Raw genomic sequence first — 21,790 nt, 5'->3', positions numbered from 1 at the left:
ATTAACAACAAATCTTCAATTTATTTGAAGCAATTCAGTTTCAAAAACTTTAAGTTACAGCAGTCACAGAAAAAAAAACACAGAACAGTCAGAAATAACAAAAGAATAATCAGGAGTACTGCATTTTTTTGTTTGTTTTTAACACTGTCATGGCTTTATTCAAAACACAGTTGCACAAAAGTATTAACTTCAAAGTTTTTAAGGAGGGTTTTGAGGAATTCAACACACTATATACATACTGCCATACAAAGAGCATTAAAATAGGACCAAAAACTTCTACAAAATATAAAACCCACCCTTACTTATTTGCATGAAAATACCACCCACAAAGCTAAGTAAGTCTTAAAAAGTTTTTTGGAGGCTCTAAGTGTTGTTTTCAAACCAAAGAACTCTCATTTTGATTGCACAATAAGATGATTGATAAGAAAGTCAATATATAGATTTAACTTTTAAAATAAGTATTTTATAATCTGGCATACTATGCAATGAGAACCCTTAACGGACTAAAACAGGGCATTATAATTGTTAAAAAGGAGTAAAATGTTAGCCTTTTGGAGATTCCAACCCCCCCACTAAACTTATCCCAACAGTTTTATTTCAGTCAGTTATGCAACTTTTTTAGTTTATCCACAAATAACTTTATCATTTTTTACTTTAAAACCCCGTCATACATTTTAAACCAAAAAAGAAGCAATACTATATTCAGTAATTTAAACGTGTCCCAGTACGAAAGTATAACTTCCATTAATTTGCTGATACTAACTTTTGAAAAACTTACAAATATTCAAAACAAAGGGGGAAAAATTTTTAGATAGCCAAAATTAAGAAAGCAATTGCCTTGAACATGGAGCCTCCACAACAAAAAAAGGAGATGTACTTGCCTACTATAATATTATATTTAGTAGCTGTATAAGGAAACACACACTCACAGTTATCCCAAATATTTTTCTATTTTTAATGGACATCCACCTGAAACCAAATCTTAATTTTAATATTGATTTAGTTTCAAATATTTTTCCAACTGTCCAGTATATTTCAATTAAATGCTATATCTGGTAATGCTTTAAAACTATAGAAAGAATAATTAAAGGTTCTACTCAGGAAAATTAGAAATACTTTGCAGAGTGGTATCTAAATCATTTGGGAAGCTAATCTGATTTGAATGTCTCATTAATTATCAACAGGCAATTGTTCTGACTTTTGAGGAACACACATGCTGCTTCCAAGAGCCTCCTCTGCTTCTTTTCTTTCTTCATCCTCCTAATACAGTCTGTACATCTTGTCAAGAAAGAGATTTACAGTAAGCAGAGTCTGTTGCATAAAACTGTATTGATAATAATATTCGTATTTCAGAAAATACTCAATTTCTTTCACTTAGCTTGTTTAAAGCTAAGACAGGTCTGAAAAGGTGGTTGAGGTATAAGACAAAGTCATCTTGGGTATCCATAAGTTTTCCAACTCTTTTTTGAGAAGAGGGGAGTGAAACAAGAAAGGGAGGTGATCATAAAAGAAACACTGAGAGGAAAACGAAGAATGCACGCTTAAAACAAAACAAAATAACAACCGTTGGCAGGTCATGATCTTCGACTTGAAGAAGAAAGGGCTCCCCTACATGTCTCTGAACTCAGTATAATCAATTTTTCCTTGAAAACTAAAATCTTCTTAGTCACCTGGCTTAAAAGGTTTTAGAAGCCTTCACAAAAGCCATGAACTATATTGTTGAATAGAACCTTTACTATTCTGCTCCTACTTTCCAAGCTACTCATGTGACAAAAAAGCACCCAAATACCCTCAGCCAAAAAAAAAAGTCACTGCCTTCAAACTAAAGATCTCTGGGTTGCCTCTAAAAAAATAACCAACTTATCATTCAAGAGACTATTTTCGTTCCAGATTCCAGCCAACTGTGATTTCAGTTAATTTATAAATAACTTTAAAACCCTATGAATGAAATGCACCATATTACGCCTGTGTAAAAGCAATCATGTTTTAATTATGCTAAAAATGACTAACACAGTGAGCTTTAATTAGAAAAATTAAGATTCTAAATAAATTGCTAGGGAATTTCACAATGGGGTCAATGAAAAATTTTCTCTACATACAATATGATCATTAACAGACTAGTTAATCTTATTTGGAATGGTAAGGCAAAAATAGTAAAACCACACTTTTCCTATAAAAAGTTACACATTATCTTCTGTAGGGATAGCTATCATACATGAAGAAACAAAGAAGATGTGATCACTCTATTGCACACCCAGGAACATTAGGGAATCTGGTCTTAGAATGATCTAGTCATCTTCTTCCTCTCCATCATCTTCAGCATCTCGTTTCCTCTTTTCCCCTCGAACACCTTCTTCTTCTGAAAGAGTAAAAGGAAAACTGTAAAATACTTAATTTTAACAAATGAATATTTGTTAAGCTACAGAATTTTGAATCTTAGTGAAAAGTTAATGGCGTAAGAAAATTATAGGTTAAGTTTCCCCTCTGCATTACTTTCAATTTCAGTATTGAAACAGCCTTAATAGACTTAGAAATCCATAAATAATGACAGCTTGCTATGCACCCTTGTGGCCAAATCATGAAGTACAGATCAAGAAACCAAGGGCTTGACATCATTGGAATTGTTAGTGAATTTTTAAATTTCTTGAAAAGCCTAGGTAAAGAGAAGCAGAGAGCAAATCTAAAACGGGCATTATCTGGAGGTCAACTGTTCTTCTCTTATAAATAAGGTTTCACCCCCTCCAAAATGAAAGGCCTTAAGAAAATAATAAATTGAACTTATGGTTCCATTATCTCTTCATTACTGTTTAGAAAATAAATGTTACAAGCTGTTTTTTTATTTTAAATGGAATTAATGAATACCCTGAGAAAACTCCTCTTTAAAAAATGTTTTACACCTTTCAAGGAATTCTATTATATGTTACCAGCATCAAAGAGATCAGTGATAATTTGAATTATAGACTCATTCTTTAAAATCCATGAATAATAGCTTTTTAGGATTTTTGAATGGCTAATGTAACTCACCCTCTTCTTCTTCTTCTTCCCCTTCTTCAACATAGTCATCATCATCTTCTTCATCCTTGAGATTCAAATATTCAGTTTGAATATGATGCAAATGAACTTATTTTCGAAACAGAAATAGACTCACAGACATAGAAAACAAACTTACGGTTACCAAAGGGGAAAGGGGGTGGCGGAGGGATAAATTAGGAGTTTGGGATTAGCAGATACAAACTACTATATATAAAATAGATAAACAACAAGGTCTTACTGTATAGCACAGGGAACTATATTCAATATCCCGCAATAAACCATAATGAAAAAGAATATGAAAAAGAGTATGTATATGTATACATATATATGTATAACTGAATCACTTTGCCATATACCAGAAACTAACACAACATTGTAAATCAACTATACTTCAATTAAAAGAAAAAAAATTCAGTTCGAGAATAAATAAGCCATGACATGGGCTATTCACTGTTTGATAATAATACATTCCAACAGGAGCAAAAACTATGGTCATCCTGTGTTCTGACAACCTCTGCCTCACTTACAGAGGTCTTTTTAAAAACCCAACTAAATCTAGTTTCTTCGTGAAAACAAGTTATGTTTGAGACCAGAAATGTTCAAAAGAACTTTCTGCAACAATGGAAATGTTCTGTATCTGTGCTGTCCAATACAGTAACCACTAGCCACAGGTGGCTCCTGAGCATTTGAAATGTGACCAGTGCAAATAAGGAACTGAATTTTAATTTTATTTTACTTTAACTAAATAAACAAATGTGCACGGTGGCTAATGGACAGAGTAACTTTTGACTATTTCAAAGACACAGTCTTCTGTTTTATAGACTGAGGAAGGATCACCTGAATCTTAGCCTGAACACAGCTACACTTGCTGAATAAGTCACTTAATCTCTCTGGACCTTAGTTTTCCAATCAATGAAAGAAAGTATTCATATAGAAAGATCTCTAAGTTCCTTCTACATCTAAAAATCTACACATCAAAATAGCAAAAGTCAATAAAAATCAGAATAAAACTTGATCTACAACTCCTGTGGAATGAGTTGTTCTGGATAGCTAAGATTTAAACATAGCTTTGAAACATCATAACCATTTTTTTTTTACTTTAGCCAACTGGGATAAAATCTCTAAAGTGCATTGCACACTTCTACCATTTTATGCTAAACCTAACAAATCTTTTTCTTGAATTGTCATAGTCACCATTGTGACCATGAGCAGTACGCTAATTAGTATATGCCAATTCTCTCAAAGCCTATTAATATATATAAGATGGTTTTCTCCTTTTTAAAATGACCCTGGCCTCTACTTTGAGTTGTATCTTCCCCCTAGTTTTTATGCCTTCTCTTTTGCAGTTAGTTACTATTTCAATTTTAATCTGCTACGGATTCAGAAAATAGATCAACAAGCTTACCAGAGAACTGAATATAAAAGAGAAAACAGGATTAGAATAATGGCTTGAATAATCTCCTACAAAGAAAATGTCTTTTGTTACGTATACCTTTTACAGTTACCGCCTTGTGCTTGGTTGTGTTCCAAACGGTTAAGTTCCAATATATGTTTGAAAAAATGGAATCAAGCTAGGGTCCCCCCTCCAACCCCAAAATAGTTTACTCCTTTAAAATAGTTTAAATGGCAAATGTTAAGAACTGCTGGGTAGTTAGGAAAAACTTGGACAACCCACACTTTTCAAAGTATCCACAGCTCTATTTGTGTCTAGAAATATTAAACAGAACCTATGTTTTCAGCATTTAGCTTAAAGCCCCTGAGAAACTAAACTGCATGACACTTATATCAGAAATCATTCTTATACAGTCAATTCAAACACTAAAACATTCCATACCAGAACACCCAAGCTGCTAGGAGCATAAGCAATAGATGGGGTAGCAAATAAACTAAGGAACTATAGTAAAAATCAGGAGAACGTGTGGGCTTACATTTAAAGAAGAAAAGAAAGGAAGAGAAGAGGGGTAGAGGAGAGAGGGGATGGAAGAGTGGGGAAAGAGAGAGGAAAAGAAGGAGAAAGAAAAGGACATTTTAAACATTTCAAATCTGTAAGGAATGATAAATGAGGGTATTTAAATATTTATAATTTTTTAAAAGCCACTTGAAATACTAATCACATTTGTTAATGATAATTTAGAAAAGCCCAAGTCTAAAAAGCAAATTACTTCTCTGGATTTTGTTTTAAACAAACCATGATTAATCAATTCATGTTTTTATGCCTTTTTAAAAAAAATATCATCTATTAGATTACCAGAGACTTGCTCTGTAAGGATTATGGTCTTAGTTCCTAACTAGTGGGTAATAAAATGTTTCCTCATTTGTACTATGAATAGTGCAAGAACACCATAATTCCCAATTCTTCTAAAGCCCCCATCTCCATTTTTTTTTTTTTTTTTTTTAAAGATTTATTTATTGATTGATTGCTTGCTTGCTATGTTGGGTCTTCGTTTCTGTGCTAGGGCTTTCTCCAGTTGCGGCAAGCGGGGGCCACTCTTCATCGCGGTGCGCGGGCCTCTCACTGTCGCGGCCTCTCTTGTTGCGGAGCACAGGCTCCAGACGCGCAGGCTCAGCAGCTGTGGCTCACGGGCCTAGTCGCTCCGCGGCATGTGGGATCTTCCCAGACCAGAGCTCGAACCCGTGTCCCCTGCATTAGCAGGCAGACTCTCAACCACTGCGCCACCAGGGAAGCCCCCCATCTCCATTTTTAATGAAGTATACTACACATACATAAGTCCTTCTTTATACATATTAATTCCTTACCTCTGAAGAGCAGCTGAAATAGAAATAAGACTCAAACAAAACATAACTAATCAAATACCATTTCTACTTCCTTCTAATTTCTTTTTTAAATCTTATAGTCTCTTAAGTTTCTTTGGCTCTTAGCTTCTAAAAACAAGGCTTCGGGCTTCCCTGGTGGCACAGTGGTTAAGAATCCGCCTGCCAATGCAGGGGACACGGGTTTGAGCCCTGGTCTGGGAAGATCCTACATGCCGCGGAGCAACTAAGCCCGTGTGCCACAACTACTGAGCCCGCATTCTAGAGCCCGTGCTCCGCAACAAAGGGTAGCCCCTGCTCGCCGCAACTAGAGAAAGCCAGCGTGCAGCAACAAAGACCCAATGCAGCCAGAATACATAAAAATAAAATAAATAAATTTATTTTAAAAAATAAAAATAAAGACAAGACTTCATTTTAAAAAACATCCAAATTATCTCATCATGATTGAAAACTTCTGGTCCCAGCTACTTGGGTACCACATTGACTTAATGTTGTATGTATTATCTTAGAGATGTTTGCTCTATACTCCACCACATCATTTTTAGTTAATATTTCTCAGTACTCAATGGAATGATAAACATAAACATTTGCAGTTAGCTGAAGGTCATTTTTAAATGACTTAATACTATTTAAAGAAGAATTACTGGCAGAGAAAATAAAAAGTCAATTGCAGGGAATTCCCTGGTGGTCCAGTGGTTAGGACTCCATGCTTCCACTGCAGGGGGCATGGGTTCAATCCCCGGTCAGGGAACTAAGATCCCGCAAGCAGTGCAGCACAGCCAAACAAACAAACAAACAAAATAAAACAAAGTCAAACTGCAAAATAACAAGTCCATTACTTTACTAAGTAAATTAAAACTTAGGGGAAAAATATTCAAGTTGTATGCTGATGTAAACTGAATAGGTTGCCTTTCTCCCTAAATACTTAAAATACTTAAAAGTTCTGTTCTTCACTATTGTAAAGCTAACTCACGAAAGCCCCAAACAAGTTTAAGTCCCATTTTTTCTACACTAGTTTCATATTTAAAATGGTATCAGAGGGCTTCCCTGGTGGTGCAGTGGTTGAGAATCCGCCTGCCAATGCAGGGGACACGGGTTCAATCCCTGGTCCAGGAAGATCCCACAGGCCGTGGAGCAACTGAGCCGGTGCGCCACAACTACTGAGCCTGTGCTCTAGAGCCCGTGAGCCACAACTACTGAGCCCGTGTGCTCTAGAGCCCGTGAGCCACAACTACTGAGCCCGCGTGCCACAACTACTGAAGCCCGCACGCCTAGAGCCCGTGCTCCACAACGAGAGAAGCCACCGCAATGAGAAGCCCGTGCACAGCAATGAAGAGCAGCCCCCGCTCACCGCAACTAGAGAAAGCCTGCGCGCAGCAAAGAAGACCCAACACTGCCAAAAATAAATAAATAAATAATAAAATAATTTTTTAAAAAAATGGTATCAGAGAAAAATCATCATTAATCAGTGATACTGTCTATCTAACTAATGTAAAAGTCATTAGGAAAACAAATAAAAATACAATTTCTAGTCTAAATAAGAGATGTTATTTTTAATAATAAATATTACTTTATGAATTATGAAAACAAAACTCAATAATTTAACATTAGAAGAAAATAACTTATCTAAACTCCCAGGGACTAAAGATCATTTGTTCAAGTCTACTGATTTCCTGTGAACCTACTATGTCCCAGTCAATGTACTGGATGCTGAGATAGTAAAATGAACAGCCCTCCCCTGAAGGAGCTATCTAGTAGGAAGTGGCCAAATAAACAAGTTTTTACAGAAGTGTCTACAGGCAACATACACCTAATCAAGGTTCAAAGGTAACAGAGGAAGGAGTGACTGTCTCTTAAAAATTACAGAAAGCTTCAATAATGAGGCAACGCCAGAGTTGAGTGTTTAAAGATAAGAATCACGAGGCATGATTTGAGTGGTAGTTACACGAGTATGTACATATATAAAATTTCATGGAGCTGTACATAAAATCAGTCCACTTTATATGCTTTAGTACATTTATGTTTACCTGAGAAAAAAGAAAGTAAAGTTCATTAGAAGGCATGGGTAGAAAGTCATTTCAGATGAGTAAACAATGTGTATACAGAAAGGCAATAATAGCTTCGTGTGATGATTTAATTTGGTATTGAGGGAGATGAAGCTAGAGAAGGTAGCAGAGGCTAGATAATGAAGGGCCTTGTATGTCTTGGTGGCAACAGGGAAACATTAAAGGGTTTCAAGCAGGCTACTGATATGATCACATTTGCATGCAGACTACACAGGCAAGCACTATAGAGGATACAACAAAGTGGTGATGCTGTTCTCAAAGAGACCATTTAGAAAACTACTAGAAAAGCATAAGCAAGAAATAATTAGGGGAAAGGAAAGTTTTCATGAGTGCCTATAACGTGCCAGCAACTAGATACTTTACACATATTAGTTTGTTAAATCCTTAACGACCCTATGAAGTTGGTATAATCTCAGTTTTATAAATGCAGAAACTGAGGCTCAGAAACATTTGTAAAATGTTTCCACTATCCCAGGCTGCTGAGGGAAGAACGGATTTGAAAGCTATCTAGGAGGTAAAATCATAGGGTTTATGATTATCTGGATATAATATGAACTGGGGGGCAGTGGGAAAAAAGACAGGCAGACACACACACACAAGTTAGAAACAACTCTCAGATCTCTACACAACTTACTTTTTATATTACTTAACCCTATGCCTAAATAGTTAATTTTCAGTGCACATAAGAAGGTCTATTCACCTGAATTTCTTCTTTCATTAAGTATGACAGGCCCACCTCCTCTTCTCCCTCTCCCAGTTCTGAGCCTGCTTCATCTTCATCCTCATCCTCATCCTCATCCTCCTCTTCTTCTTCCTCTTCCTCATATCCTTCAGGTGGACCAGCTTCATCTTCCTCTTCCTCTTCATCATCTTCATCTCCATCTTTAAAAATATTTTAAAAGATAAGCAAATGTCTGGGCAAATGTTTTTGCCTTGGCCCCTCAAACTCGTAAGCCAATGGGTAGAAAGTATCTCAGGGTGATTTTTTTTTTTTTTTTAAGATTTCTCTTTTATAACATCCCATTTACTGTTTGAGAAATATGGTGTCTAAATATTAAAATTTTCCCAACATATAGATTTTTCATCAAAACATTACATGGACTAAAGTTTATTTTACTTCGTGGACACTTCAAAACCTGCCTGTCCATCATTCCATCATTTTATAACACTGTTTATCTATCAAATTTCTTCTTACATGTGAAAAACTTTTCAACCAGTAGTAACAGTGTCCCATTACTGACAACAGCTTTTCTGTCATCTGATCTATTAGTCACCTGTTTATCCAAAAATGTATATTCAACTCTCTAGAGCATTTCCATCATCCCCCCCCAAAAAAAAAAAAACATATCCATTAACAGTCACTCACCATCCTCTCCCGCAGCCCTGACAACCGTTAATCTACTTTCTGTCTCTATGAATTTGCCTCTTCTGGGCATTTCATATAAATGGTATCATACAATATGTGGCTTGAGTATGGCTTCTTTCACTTAGCAGAATGTTTTCAAGGTTCACACACTGTAGCATGTATCAGTACTTCAATCATTTTTGTGGCTGAATAATATTCCATTGTATGGATCTATCACATTTTGTTTATTCACCAGTTGATAGACACTTGGGTTGTTTCTACTTTGTGACTTGTATGGATAATTATGTGATGAATGGTTCTTTATTTTTTTTAGTACTATTTTAAAAGTTACCACTTTTACTGGGTGGTGGTTAAGTTTACACAAATATAAAATATCATGGAGCTTAATATTATAACAATCATTAAATTCCCCAAAGCTATCAGAAATCTGAACGAATACAGGACTAGGGCTATGAGTTTTTAAATTTTTGTCTTACTAACGTCTTTTTTTCCCCACACCTAAATACCCAGGCCCAATCTAATTTGCCAGCTAGACTGGAGGCTATAACTGTGACACATTTATGCGTATTAAGAATGATTACCTTCATCATCCTCTTCTTCTGAGTCTGGTGCTTCATTATCCTCCTGGTCAAATCCATCTAAGTACGTGATTTGCTGTAGCAGTTCAAAAATACTTTCTCTATAATCTTCCAGGTTTGTGATCTCACAGTTAAACAAGTCAAGACTCTTCAAATTTTTAAGATTTTGCTGGAAAAGTAAAAAGTTAAAAATTACGTTCAAGATTTAAAATCTCATGTTATTTATTTATTTATTTTTAATTTTATTTATTTATTTATGGCTGTGTTGGGTCTTCCTTTCTGTGTGAGGGCTTTCTCTAGTTGCGGCAAGTGGGGGCCACTCTTCATTGCAGTGCGCGAGCCTCTCACTATCGCAGCCTCTCTTGTTGCAGAGCACAGGCTCCAGACGGGCAGGCTCAGTAATTGTGGCTCACGGGCCCAGTTGCTCCGCGGCATGTGGGATCTTCCCAGACCAGGGCTCGAACCCGTGTCCCCTGCATTGGCAGGCAGATTCTCAACCACTGCGCCACCAGGGAAGCCCTATTTATTTTTAATTCATGAACATGTATACAACTTTAAATCAAGAGAATGATTTTTTGGATTTTTAGAATTTTATAATGAAGGGTTATTATATCAAGCACAGCTAATTCTCTTAATGAGGCCCTGGCACGTAAACTCCACGGGAGTAGGAACTTTGTTTTGGTAACTGCTGTATCTCTAGCACCTGGCTTAGTGCCTTACTCATAGTATGCACTCAGTATACTTTGTTGACTGAATCTCCGCCTAAATAGGCAACAACAATAACATGGTTAGTTTAAATCCACAGTCAAGCTTATTTTCAACAATTTCAACCTCCTCCCAAGCTTTTTTTAAAAAATCAGAGCAACGATTTTCAGAGTTTCACTTCATCTCCTTTTCCTTCCCTCATACCAGGAAACAAAGGAGCAAATAAAAATAATCAAGAAGAACGAAAAAGGAATAGAATTTAAGAAAATATTGGAAATTTTAAAACCAGATATTCAGCTCCTGAAGTTGATGATAAAATAAATTTCTCACTGATTTAAAAATTTATCTGGGGCTTCCCTGGTGGCGCAGTGGTTAGGAATCCGCCTGCCAATGCAGGGGACACAGGTTCGAGCCCTGGTCTGGGAAGATCCCACATGCCGCGGAGCAACTAAGCCCGTGCGCCACAACTACTGAGCCTGCGCTCTAGAGCCTGCAAGCCACAACTACTGAGCCCCCTACAGCCTGTGCTCCGCAACAAGAGAAGCCACCACAATGAGAAACCCACGCACCGCAGAGTAGCCCCCGCTCTCCGCAAGTAGAGAAAGCCCGTGCACAGCAACAAAGACCCAATGCAGCCAAAAAAAATAAAATAAAATCGTAAAGTAAATAAATTTATTAAAAAAAAATTTATCTGAATGTTTTACTCCAAAGGAAAATAAAGCAGTATCATCTAGATCACAACATATAAGAAATTCAGAAGTTTCAAAAGAGTGACATAAATACAAGTCAGTAAGATAAAATTCAAGCAAATCTCAGAAAAATTCAACCAAAAATACCAAGTCCAGAGACAAACCTTTCCACTTACCAGAGCTTCTACTGTACTGAGATCTTTGATTTTGTTTCCACTCAAATTGAGGTAGGTAAGGTTTGGACATTTCTCTGCCAGGACTTCCAAGCCTCCAGAAATTATATTGTCACTAAGTTCCAACTATATATTCAACATGGGGAGAAAACAAAGAATGGTGAAGGCTTAGGACAAATCAAAGATTTCTCAAATGTATCAATTTAAAGAAAACAATTGTCATTCTCTCTGGCTTCAAGGGACTGTCACAGTCTTTAATTTCCAAAATCCCACCTATGACTGCCAAATAAAATATTAGAATCTCTATATAACAGACTTCTAACTCAGGTTTGGTTCCAGTTGTATAATAGTTGGATTTTATGTTTCAAAGAAAAACATTTGGTAGATGTTAAATTCATGCCATAAGCGATTTCATTAGTCAATTTAAATTTCCAAAAGTAATATGACAGCTGATTTCAAAATCCTACATAACCCGTTTTCTTACCTCTAGAAACTTAGAACCTTCTAATTAAAAGGCAGAATGGTTGTTTCATTTGGGAAAAAAATATACATAATAGCCCACGGCATCAAAATCATGATGCTTTCACGCCTAGTGCCAGCTTACCTTTCGAAGTTTATTTAAGCTGGGCAGCCGGGCCAGTGAACTTAGTTCCACATTAGCCATACTCAGAAACTCTAGTTTTTTAAAAGTATCATTCAGGCCCTCAATTTCCCCATTGACACAGAGGCAATTATCAAGGACCAACTCTGTCACCTATAAGAGAGAATATGAATGATTCTTTAGTTTGCAGTCTGTTTAGCAAAAGACCTGGGTCCTGACACTCTGGAAATGTGAATATTAAAACCACCAATTCCCTCATATAGATCCTTTTCATTCTCCCCCCAAATTGACATACAGTCTTAAGTCATCATTATAAGTTAACTTTTTAAAATTTAAACTTGGACTAAGAAGTTCAATGCCTGCTTCAAATCACTAATAAAAAAATTTTAATTGCATAAAAAATAAGACTTTGAAAAAGGTCCCATGTGAAAATAGTTTCTGACCCGCATGAAAAAGACCCTCAACATCAGGGCATATACTTATGCATGAGGGGATACCAAGGCTACTGAGAAAGGATTTAAGTGAGTCCTAAAACAGCAGGGAGAAGAAAGGAAATTGTTTTATTCACTTTTTCAGATTAAACCCCCTTATTTTGGTTGATAAATGTCACCATAACTCAAAAGTATCTTGTTACCCTTCATGAAGAAATGTTAGAAAGCTCCTTCTGAGACAGCCCAGCGTTCAGATGTTATTTGTTCTAATATCGAGGCGAAACAATATCACCCAGAACAACACATCCTTGACAAAATGTTATTTTTCTCTGCCACCCCGGTAGAATTTTTGTGACTTCTCCCCAGTCTTGGGAAGGGGGTGCTGGATCCTCTCTTAGGTCAGAGTTGTAACAAAACTTCCTGGTGTGGGCCTAAATGGACTTAATCTTAAGAGGGAGGCAGGAAACCCTGGCTCTCCATTCTCAATGCAAAAATATGTTTGAGGTATTTTGAGAAATAAAAATTAGCAACAAGGAATGCTACCTTCTCTATTTGAACATGACATAATTATTTCAGGAAGCAAAGAAGGCATCATAATCTGTTTAGAGAGGAGGAAGCCAAGGCCCAGAAGGTAAGAATGACTGCCTAGGGTCAGTCACAGTATGTGGCGGAGCTGTACCTCCACTGTAAGTCTTCTGACTCCTAGTCTAGCTGAGTGGAGGAGAGAGGGCCACTAGGTTTGGTGTCAGAAAACCAGTTCTTCCACTTGAGTAAGTAACTTCACTGCCCTGAGACTCCGTTTGCTAATTTGGAGTCTACAACAATACCATCCACCTTACAAGTCTGTCGGAAGGAGGAAACAACAAACAGGAGAAGCGCTTCGTAAACTGTAAAGGACTATACAAATAGGAGACCGTTATTACACCACAGGGGAAGGAGGAGAGGCTGCAAAAAGGCAACATCCGGCACTCCCCAAAACTGGCGAGGAAATTACTAGGGATAGGATAGGTATAAGAATGGGGAAGGAGGGGCAAACCCACTTTTCCAACCCAAGACATAAAAGAGTATTCGAAATGTGTGCTTCTTCGAGACAGCATTTTAACTTTGATTTTGTTTGTTTTTTCCTTAAGCCCCTAAAGAGTAGGCCCTAGGAAACTTCAAGTTATCTGTGGGATGATAGTACTGACTGTTTCCTCCTCCCTGCTATCTACCAATTTCAGCGAAACAGAGACTTTTTTAAAAGTACATAAAGACCTTGGATTCCCACCCTTCACGCCGCCACAGCCCACCGAACAAACCCTACTCATCCTCCACGCTGGTATGCACAAGCACCACCTCCACCCCTGCTGGAAAAAAATTATATCCCTTATATTGCAATTCTGGGGTTTATTTCAGAGGCCGCAATTAGCAAGACCCTATAGACATTTTCCTCTGCGACCAGAAATGCGAGGTTCCTCGTTGGCCATGCGCCCCGCTCTCGCGACCTGCCGCTCCGACCGACGGGAAACCCCACAAGGGGCGGGGACTCCCCAAGGAAAAAGGGGGTCGCCTCCCAGCCCGCGTTCCCCTAGCGCCTCCGCCCCGGGCGGGGAGAGCTGGGTGAAGCCGAGGAGGCGCCCGCGAAAAGGAGGCGGAAACGCCTCCCGCCCGACCCCCGAAAAGTTGACCACGACCCCGCCTCACGTGGCCCCTCCCAACCCCGTCTCTTTAACTAAGGCGACAGCAGCGAGAGCGCATCATTTAGTTCCGCCGAGCCCATCTTGAAAACACGAAACTTCTACGACCCATTTGTTGAGTTTTGTGAAACCGTCTCCAGGGATCAAAATTGGAGTTGCAGCCACCACGATACGACACGCCGAATTTCGTTACACCGCGGGGGGACGAAGGGGATAAAGCCTCGTGTCCTCTCCCCACCTCCGGTCACTGCGACGAGTCCCAAAACTTACCCGCGGCCGAAGAACGGGCCGCTGACCCAGATTCCGCCTGGCGGCGGGCGGCGCGCGCCGCTTCCCGGGGGAGTGGGCGCCGCCAGCAGTGGGCCGTCCGCGGACTCCGCGAGCGACCCCAGCCCGCGCCCGGCGCGACGTCGTCCAACGCCCAGGGGACTCGAGGCCGGAGACGCCCCCCAGCCCAAAAAAAAGTTGGCAGCACTGCAGAAAAGTTGGACTAACTTCTCAGGCGACGATGGCTGCGGCAGAGGCGAGTGGGACTGGGGGATCGCGCCCACGCCGCCGGCCCCAAGGAGCTGGAACGTGAGGAGCGAAGCGGCCGAGCGGCCCCCAACACCCCGCTTCCCGCCTCCACGAGGCCAGGACGCCTGACTCGAGGAGAGGAGAAGGGGCTAAGCCCCCAAGCACACACAAAAACGCCCCTAGAAACTTAAACCCTTCGCCATTTTAAGTAAAAGATTTTAATGATTTAAAAGTTAAAATTAAATATTTTCCCCCAGTCCTACCCCCAGATGGGGGTTAATTCATTACCCCGCCCCACACACCCACCAGGACCCCCAGAAACCCGATCCTCCGAATACAGGGCTGGTGAGGAAGGGGAGGGGGCTGAGTCATCTCACCTCCTCCGGGGCTCTGTCCCTTAACTCCAGGTTAATCCTCTTCTTCATCTCCATGTCCTCCTCCTGCTCTTCTGCTACTACTCTCCTCCCTTACCTTTTCCTGCCTTTCCCACTACCCCCAACCCTAAAATTTTAAAAGATTTGGAAATGAATGAAAAGAAACGCAAATATAAACGCCCACCACCACCACCAGATAGGTGTGGGGGAGAAAGAAGGGAATAGCAAATGGAGTCCAAGGAGTTGGGACTCTAACTCAGCTGCCCCCACCTCCTTGTCCACACACTCGCGCGCGCACTCACACGCACACACATACACACACCCGCAGTTCCTTCCCCTTCAATGGCTGCTCGGAGACTGAGCCTCCATGACACGGCACCGCCAACCCCCTGGCCTACACTCCACCCACCTCCCGAATGTATTGGTTGATTCTTCAGCATCTCACTACTCCACTGGGTTACATAAATGTCTATCAGTCTTTAGGGTGGACCTGAGCCAGAAACACTGTGCCTATTGGCTACGACCAAGCGCGCAGTTAACTCCGATAGGTCCAGGAAGGTGTTCGTCCCGGGGAAATGATTTTGAATCCCAATAGCCCCCCTCCTTTTCTTTGTGTGATTGGCGCGCTTTCCCTAGGCGATCGGACGGTTTTGAAGCCTGTCGGGTTTCTTTTTGTTTTTGTTTTGCCTGCTTTTAGTGTTAAAGGAAGGAAGCAAGCATCCTTCTTACGTGTGGAAGTTGCGAGACAGATAATTTAGCACACGGCACCCACCCGCTCTTGGCGGTTTTAAAGCACAGCTCCTGCTTTGCAGCCAAAGTGTACAGCAACGTGCACATCACATAAAAAGGACGCCTTCGTGGCACTGTCCTGCCGGAGATAGGCTTCTGGTGCAGAACCAGAGCAGGGATAAAGATGGTAGTTTAACTTCCAGCAGGAAGGACTGAACGATTTTGAAAGCAGTTGGGTGAGGTATAAGTTAGGCACCTTTAAATAAAACTACCCTGGAGGAATTGTTACTGAGGTAATTGTTGCTGTAATAAACACTAAGACGTTGGAGGGAAAACAGTGCTGGCCTAACGAAAATCAGACATCAACGCGCATAGAAATGGTACTGCAATGCCTCTCCTTTCTAAAATCCCTTTGGTTGGTTTCCATGGAAATCTGTAGTTTAAATGTGCTTTTAAAAGTCTGTCAATGTGGAATATAAAAGAGGTGTAAGAATGATTTTTAAAAATTTTGTCTTGAGAGTCTAGTTTTTCTTAGGTCTTGCTTAAATTCTGTCCTTTCCATTCCCTTATACCTTTCTCAGGATAAATACCCAAAGAAATTCCATATGATTTGGGGAAGGAAGTGGGTGACTTAGTACAACCTCTCCCAGAGCTGAGTGTTTTATTTGCTATTTTTCCAGTTTCTCAAGTTAGAGACCTTAGGATTTCCTAACAGATTTCTAACCACTCCACATCACCCCTCCTCCCATACCAAGACACACAGCTCCTCAAATAGGCTTACATTTAAAATGTAAATATCTGGTATTTGGCATGTTAAGTACTTTAAAGGAAAACAAAATAGTGATTGTCTTTTCCTTGCCAAGTGTTTCCTTTGAATTCCCTGAAAAGGAAATTTTATGAAGATGAAAAAGCGGGAGAGGGAGAGCTTTTGGTATAAAATGACATGGTGGGGGGGGGGCAGGTATTTGGAGTTAGTTTAGTTTGTTTGTTTGTTTGTTTGAATACAGGCCAAAGGAAGCCAAGATGATATAAAACTGAACCAAAATGAACTGAGGAACAGTTCAAGGAAGAGTTTAAAAAACAAGAGAAGGAAAAAAGGGGTACAAAGAAACATGGAAGCACATTTTAGTACCAGCTTAGGAAGAAGTCCTGTGTTCTGATCCCACTAGCCATTGCAGAGTCTGGAATTCTGGAATGGAATCTCAGAGAGAGTTCAGGGAGGGAGATTCAGATTTGGGAGTCATCCACATATGAGTGATAGTTGAGGGCATGAGAACAAAATAAGATGTCCACAGAGGATGTATATAAGAAGACTTATCAGGCAAAGGAGAGCAAAACATGGTTGAGGGGAAAGAGGAGAGAGAAGTTAAGTTGTCTACCATAGTTGTCAAAGAAATTGAGGAGCAGGTAGAAAAGATGGAGGTGAATTTGTGAAAAAAAATGTATGGAAGCCAAAGAATTTCAAGGGAGAGATGATTTTGGGGGTTAAATGGTAGGGCTTTTGTAACAGAACATAGTAGACAGAATGGGAGAGTGGGCTAGAAATAATGAATGAGGAAAGGCCATGAATTCATTTCACCACTGGATAGTAACTGCACAAAGTACACCATAGTAAGCATAGACAGGGATCCACGAAAGTGGGCCTTACCCCCCATACCCATTGTCCCCACCCTCATATCATCTCTTATCTCCATTACCTCAATACCCTGAAACTTTCTAGTCTTAATCAAGAAGCCAGGATAAATAAGATGCAGGGGAATAAAAATTCTCCACAGGGCTAGTACACAGAAAGAAAGGTGCCTGGGAAGGGGCTGGATGAAGAAGAATACTACCAGGCTAGCAGACAGGTGTATGGAGCTAAATGAAGGATAAAAGAATGAAATACAGTCAGACATGGAAACAACCTAAATGTCCATTACTGATGAATGGATAAAGAAGATGTAGATGTATGTGTGTGTGTATATATATATATATATATATATATATATATATATACCATAAAAAAATGAAATAATGTCATTTGTAGCTACATGGCTGGACCTAGAGATTATCATACTAAGTGAAGTAAGTCATAAAGAAAAAGACAAATACCATTTGATATCACTTATATGTGGATGCTAAAATATGACACAAATGAACTTATCTATGACACAGAAACAAACTCACAGACATAGAGAACAGACTTGTGGTTGCCAAGGGGGAGGGATGGATTGGGAGTTTGGGACTAGCAGATGCAAACTATTATATATAGAATGAATACACAACAAGGTCCTATTGTATAGCACAGGGAACTATATTCAATGTCCTATAATAAACCATAATGGAAAAGAATATGAAAAAGAATATATATATAGGGACTTCCCTGGTGGCTCAGTGGTTAAGACACCACGCTCCCAATGCAGGGAGCCGGAGTTCGATGCCTGGTCAGGAAACTAGATCTCACAGGCATGCCGCAACTAAGAGTTCGCATGCCACAAATAAAAGAGCCTGTGAGCCGCAACTAAGGAGCCTGCCTGCCACAACTAAGACCTGGCGCAACCAAATAAATAAATAAATAAATAAAAGAATATATACATATATGTATATAACTGAATCACTTTGCTGTACAGCAGAAACTAACACAACATTGTAAATCAACCATACTTTAATTTTTTTTAATTTCTTTAAATTAAAAAAAAAAGAAATAGAGTCAGGAAAAAGGCCAAACTCGTGAAGTAAAACATGTTTTAAGCTGAAGTAATGAGGCAGGGTTTAAATGGTAGAATAAAGAGTGAGGTTAAGGATTCAGGAGCAAAGGAGCGAGGAGTGGAATGAATGAGAGGACGGTTCAGAACATTCCTTTAATGCACCAATAAGAAGCATGCATCAGGATATTATTAACTCAACATCTTTAATGTTCAAAAACTAATCTTCTGCTGCCGAATATCTTCTGTTGCCTCTCCAGATCCACTCTTCACCCTTCTCCACCCTGCTCTGCTACCCAAAACCCACATGAACTGCATCAAGTCCTATGACTTCCTGCATTTGGTCCATGGGGGAGGGGCACTGACAGGAAATCGGAAGTCTGCAGGAGACTGAGGTTGGAGTATTTTTTCCCCAACTGCCTCTGTGTCAGGTGGGTACAAGAGCACCAACTCCTTCTACTGAAAGCCACAGATCTGTTTGGGGCTATAGCCAGCACTGTGATGCACCACCCAGATTTTCCTTCAGGAACGAGGACTTATTCCATAGTACTGGGAGTACTGCCGGAAGATGACCTTCAGCTGTCAGTACTTGCAGGGGTTGCCTCAGCTGAAGAAAGTTGCCTTGCCCAAGGTTATACCTCCTTCTGGGGGCATCCTACATCCAGTGAGTGATCAACACTGAGGTATAAAGGCCCAGCCAGCCCTTTTGCCCTGACTTAAACAAACTCAAGACTCATTCATCCCAGCTCTAGAGCACCCCCAGGGGTTGACTGAGGCCTTTGTTGGACTGCATTGCCATTCAGTTTCTCCCACAGCTTAATCCTGCTTCCTTCTCCTCCCTTCCACAGGTATTGGTCCCAAGAGCATTCCCCGGTAAATATCCTGAATGCTATTTCCATCTCACAGTTGAGTTCCTAGGGAACCAAACATGTGACAGAGCCCCTCTCCACATAGCTACCCTCTGAGAAAGCCCAAACTGACCTATGGGAGAAACTACATGGAGAAGCCTCCAGCCTACATGAAGAGATGAGAGGTACCCAGCCAGCCCTCAGTTTCTCCAGGCCCCACTGTTTCCAGCTCCAGCCACTGTCTGATTGCAACCACATAAAAAATCCGGAGCCAGACCACCCAGCTGAACCCGTCCCCAATTCCTGTCCCACAAAAACCACGAGAGAGAATAAAATGATCATTAGAGGTTTAAAATGATCATTTAAACCTCTAAATTCGGAGTTGTTATACAGCAATAGTAACTTGAACGATCACATTTTTCTGATCAAGTCTCACTAGTGCCCTTTTGCTCTGACCTGGTGATAGTCATTCTACTCTTTTTAGTTTTGCTTATGCTGTTCTTCTACTTTAACCAAAATGATTTTTACCCCCTCTGAATCCTTAGGACTTATTAAATGTATTCAGTGTTTATCCTATGCTGCCTTGCAACGTCTCATAGGTGTTATCTAATTCAAGTTTGCCCAACCAGATTGGAATTTCCTAGAGAAAAACCAAGTCAGTAACTTGGCTTCCTCTGGCATCACTCACAGGCCTTAGCACAGTGCTGAGCACACAGTGGGTACTCAAGACATGTTCAGTAATTGATTATGTCTCAAATATCTCTGAGATGGTAGTTTAAATTCATACTTCCATTAGGAAATATAGAGTTTGGTTGATGCCTTCTTGAGGAATAAGTAATGAGTTAAGGATAACTTCAAACTTCTCTTCCTCTTAACTTTTTACCTTTCCCTTTTCCAAACTAGTTAATTTGCAGTCTCAAGACAAAACTAAGCTGGTGCCAGTGCATTTTCTCCAGAGTTCAGACTGATTTAGAACCACGAGAAATTTTTCCTACCCATACCTCTGAGAAATCCCAGAAACCATCCAACAGGGTCACTACTGCCCCTCTTGGCACCAGGATAGATGATCAATACTCAAAGAATATGAACAATTCTACAGGCTCATCGTGTTAATATTCTGTGAAAAGCTTCCAGGTCAACACCCGCCAAGGCAAAGTAAGTTGTTATGTTTGTATAGGATCTTAGAGTTAAGGGCTATATATCTCTATATCTATATCTATATCTATATCTATATCTATATCTATATCTATATCTATATCTATCTAAAATGAGCTACCTTTCCAAAGGAAAAAACCCTGAAGTTTATTACGGCTAAATGGTAGGGTAAATTGTCTCCAAAAATGGCCATGGACAATTTCTCCCACCCTGTGCATATATGGCACTCATCCCATCAAGAAGTGGAGTGTATTTGCCCTCCCACTGAATCTGGGATAGCCTTGTGATTTGCTTTCACCAATAGAATGTAGTGGAAATAACACTGTGCAAGTTCTGGGCCTAGCCCTTAAGAGGACTGGTATTTTCTGGTTTTCCTCTCATAGGGATCAGTTCTCAAATAAAGAAGTTCAACTAGGCTGCTGGAGAGAGAGGCCATATTTAGAGAGAGGCCCTAGAGGATGAGAGACTATAAAGAGAGAGAGAGCCCAGACATCCCCCACGCTGTCCCAGCCACCCCAGTGGAGGCCCCAGCCATGTGAGTGAAGCCATCTTGGATCGTCCAGTCCTTGTCAAGCTGTCCCAGCCAACATCATGTGGAGTAGAGATGAGCCATTCTACCATGCCCTGCCCAAATTTCAGAATCTGAAGTAAATAAAGCATGGTTTTGGTTTTGGTTTTTTCCGGCCATGTCGCATGGCTTGCAGGATCTTAGTTCCCCGACCAGGGACTGAACTTGGGCCCAGCAGTGAAAGCACCAAGTCCTAACCACTGGACCACCAGGGAGTTCCCAGCACGGTTGTTGTTGTGGGGTTTTTTTGCTTTTTTTGGTTTTTTTGGCTGTGTTGGGTCTTCGCTGCTGCGCGCAGGCTTTCTCCAGTTGCAGCGAGCGGGGGCTACTCTTCATTGCAGTGCGTGGGCTTCTCATTGCAGTGGCTTCTCATTGCAGAGCACGGGCTCTAGGCGCGTGGGATTCAGTAGTCACGGCATGCGGGCTCAGTAGTTGTGGCTTGCGGGCTCTAGAGCACAGGCTCAGTAGTTGTGGCGCACGGGCTTAGTTGCTCCGCGGCATGTGGGATCTTCCTGGACCAGGGATCGAACCCGTGTCCCCTGCACTGGCAAGCGGATTCTCAACCACTGCACCACCAGGGAAGCCCCACAGTTGTTGTTTTAAACTACTCAGTTTTGAGGTGATTTGTTAGCAATGGATAACTAAACAATAGCAAAACTAGGGATATACTCAAGGTCCTATGATTAGTGCTTTGTGAAGATGAATCTCAAACCCGGTTCCTCTGATCAAAGTTCACATCTTTTTCCGAGGGTGACCATTATAATCCTGTTTAATTCATGTGCACAAAATGTTCTGCTCCCTAAAATATTCTTACCCCCATTAATGC

General features: G+C 40.3%; 1 protein-coding gene across 3 annotated transcripts; it reads right to left on the bottom strand.

The window, feature by feature from the left end:
• ANP32E (acidic nuclear phosphoprotein 32 family member E) lies at positions 1-15,382 on the bottom strand. Of its 3 annotated transcripts, none has more exons than XM_082475674.1 (7): positions 14,984-15,382; positions 11,987-12,136; positions 11,386-11,508; positions 9,819-9,984; positions 8,572-8,753; positions 3,025-3,079; positions 1-2,359 (listed from the first exon to the last, which is right to left on the bottom strand). In XM_082475674.1, the coding sequence occupies exons 1-7, from the start codon at positions 15,035-15,037 to the stop codon at positions 2,289-2,291; spliced, it is 801 nt and encodes a 266-aa protein (XP_082331800.1). In that variant the 5' UTR covers positions 15,038-15,382; the 3' UTR covers positions 1-2,288. The 3 variants fall into 3 exon arrangements, with proteins under 3 accessions (XP_082331800.1, XP_082331802.1, XP_082331801.1); XM_082475676.1 differs by lacking the exon at positions 14,984-15,382 and adding an exon at positions 14,361-14,508; XM_082475675.1 differs by lacking the exon at positions 11,987-12,136 and having other exon boundaries at positions 14,984-15,357.
• Positions 15,383-21,790: the final 6,408 nt, after the last annotated feature.

This window comes from Balaenoptera physalus, assembly GCF_965194825.1.
Source record: "Balaenoptera physalus genome assembly, chromosome: 1".
In the NCBI taxonomy this organism is placed as follows: Eukaryota; Metazoa; Chordata; class Mammalia; order Artiodactyla; family Balaenopteridae; genus Balaenoptera; species Balaenoptera physalus.
The sequence above is the reverse complement of the archived record's forward strand: the minus strand, read 5'-3'. Positions and strand labels throughout refer to the sequence as shown.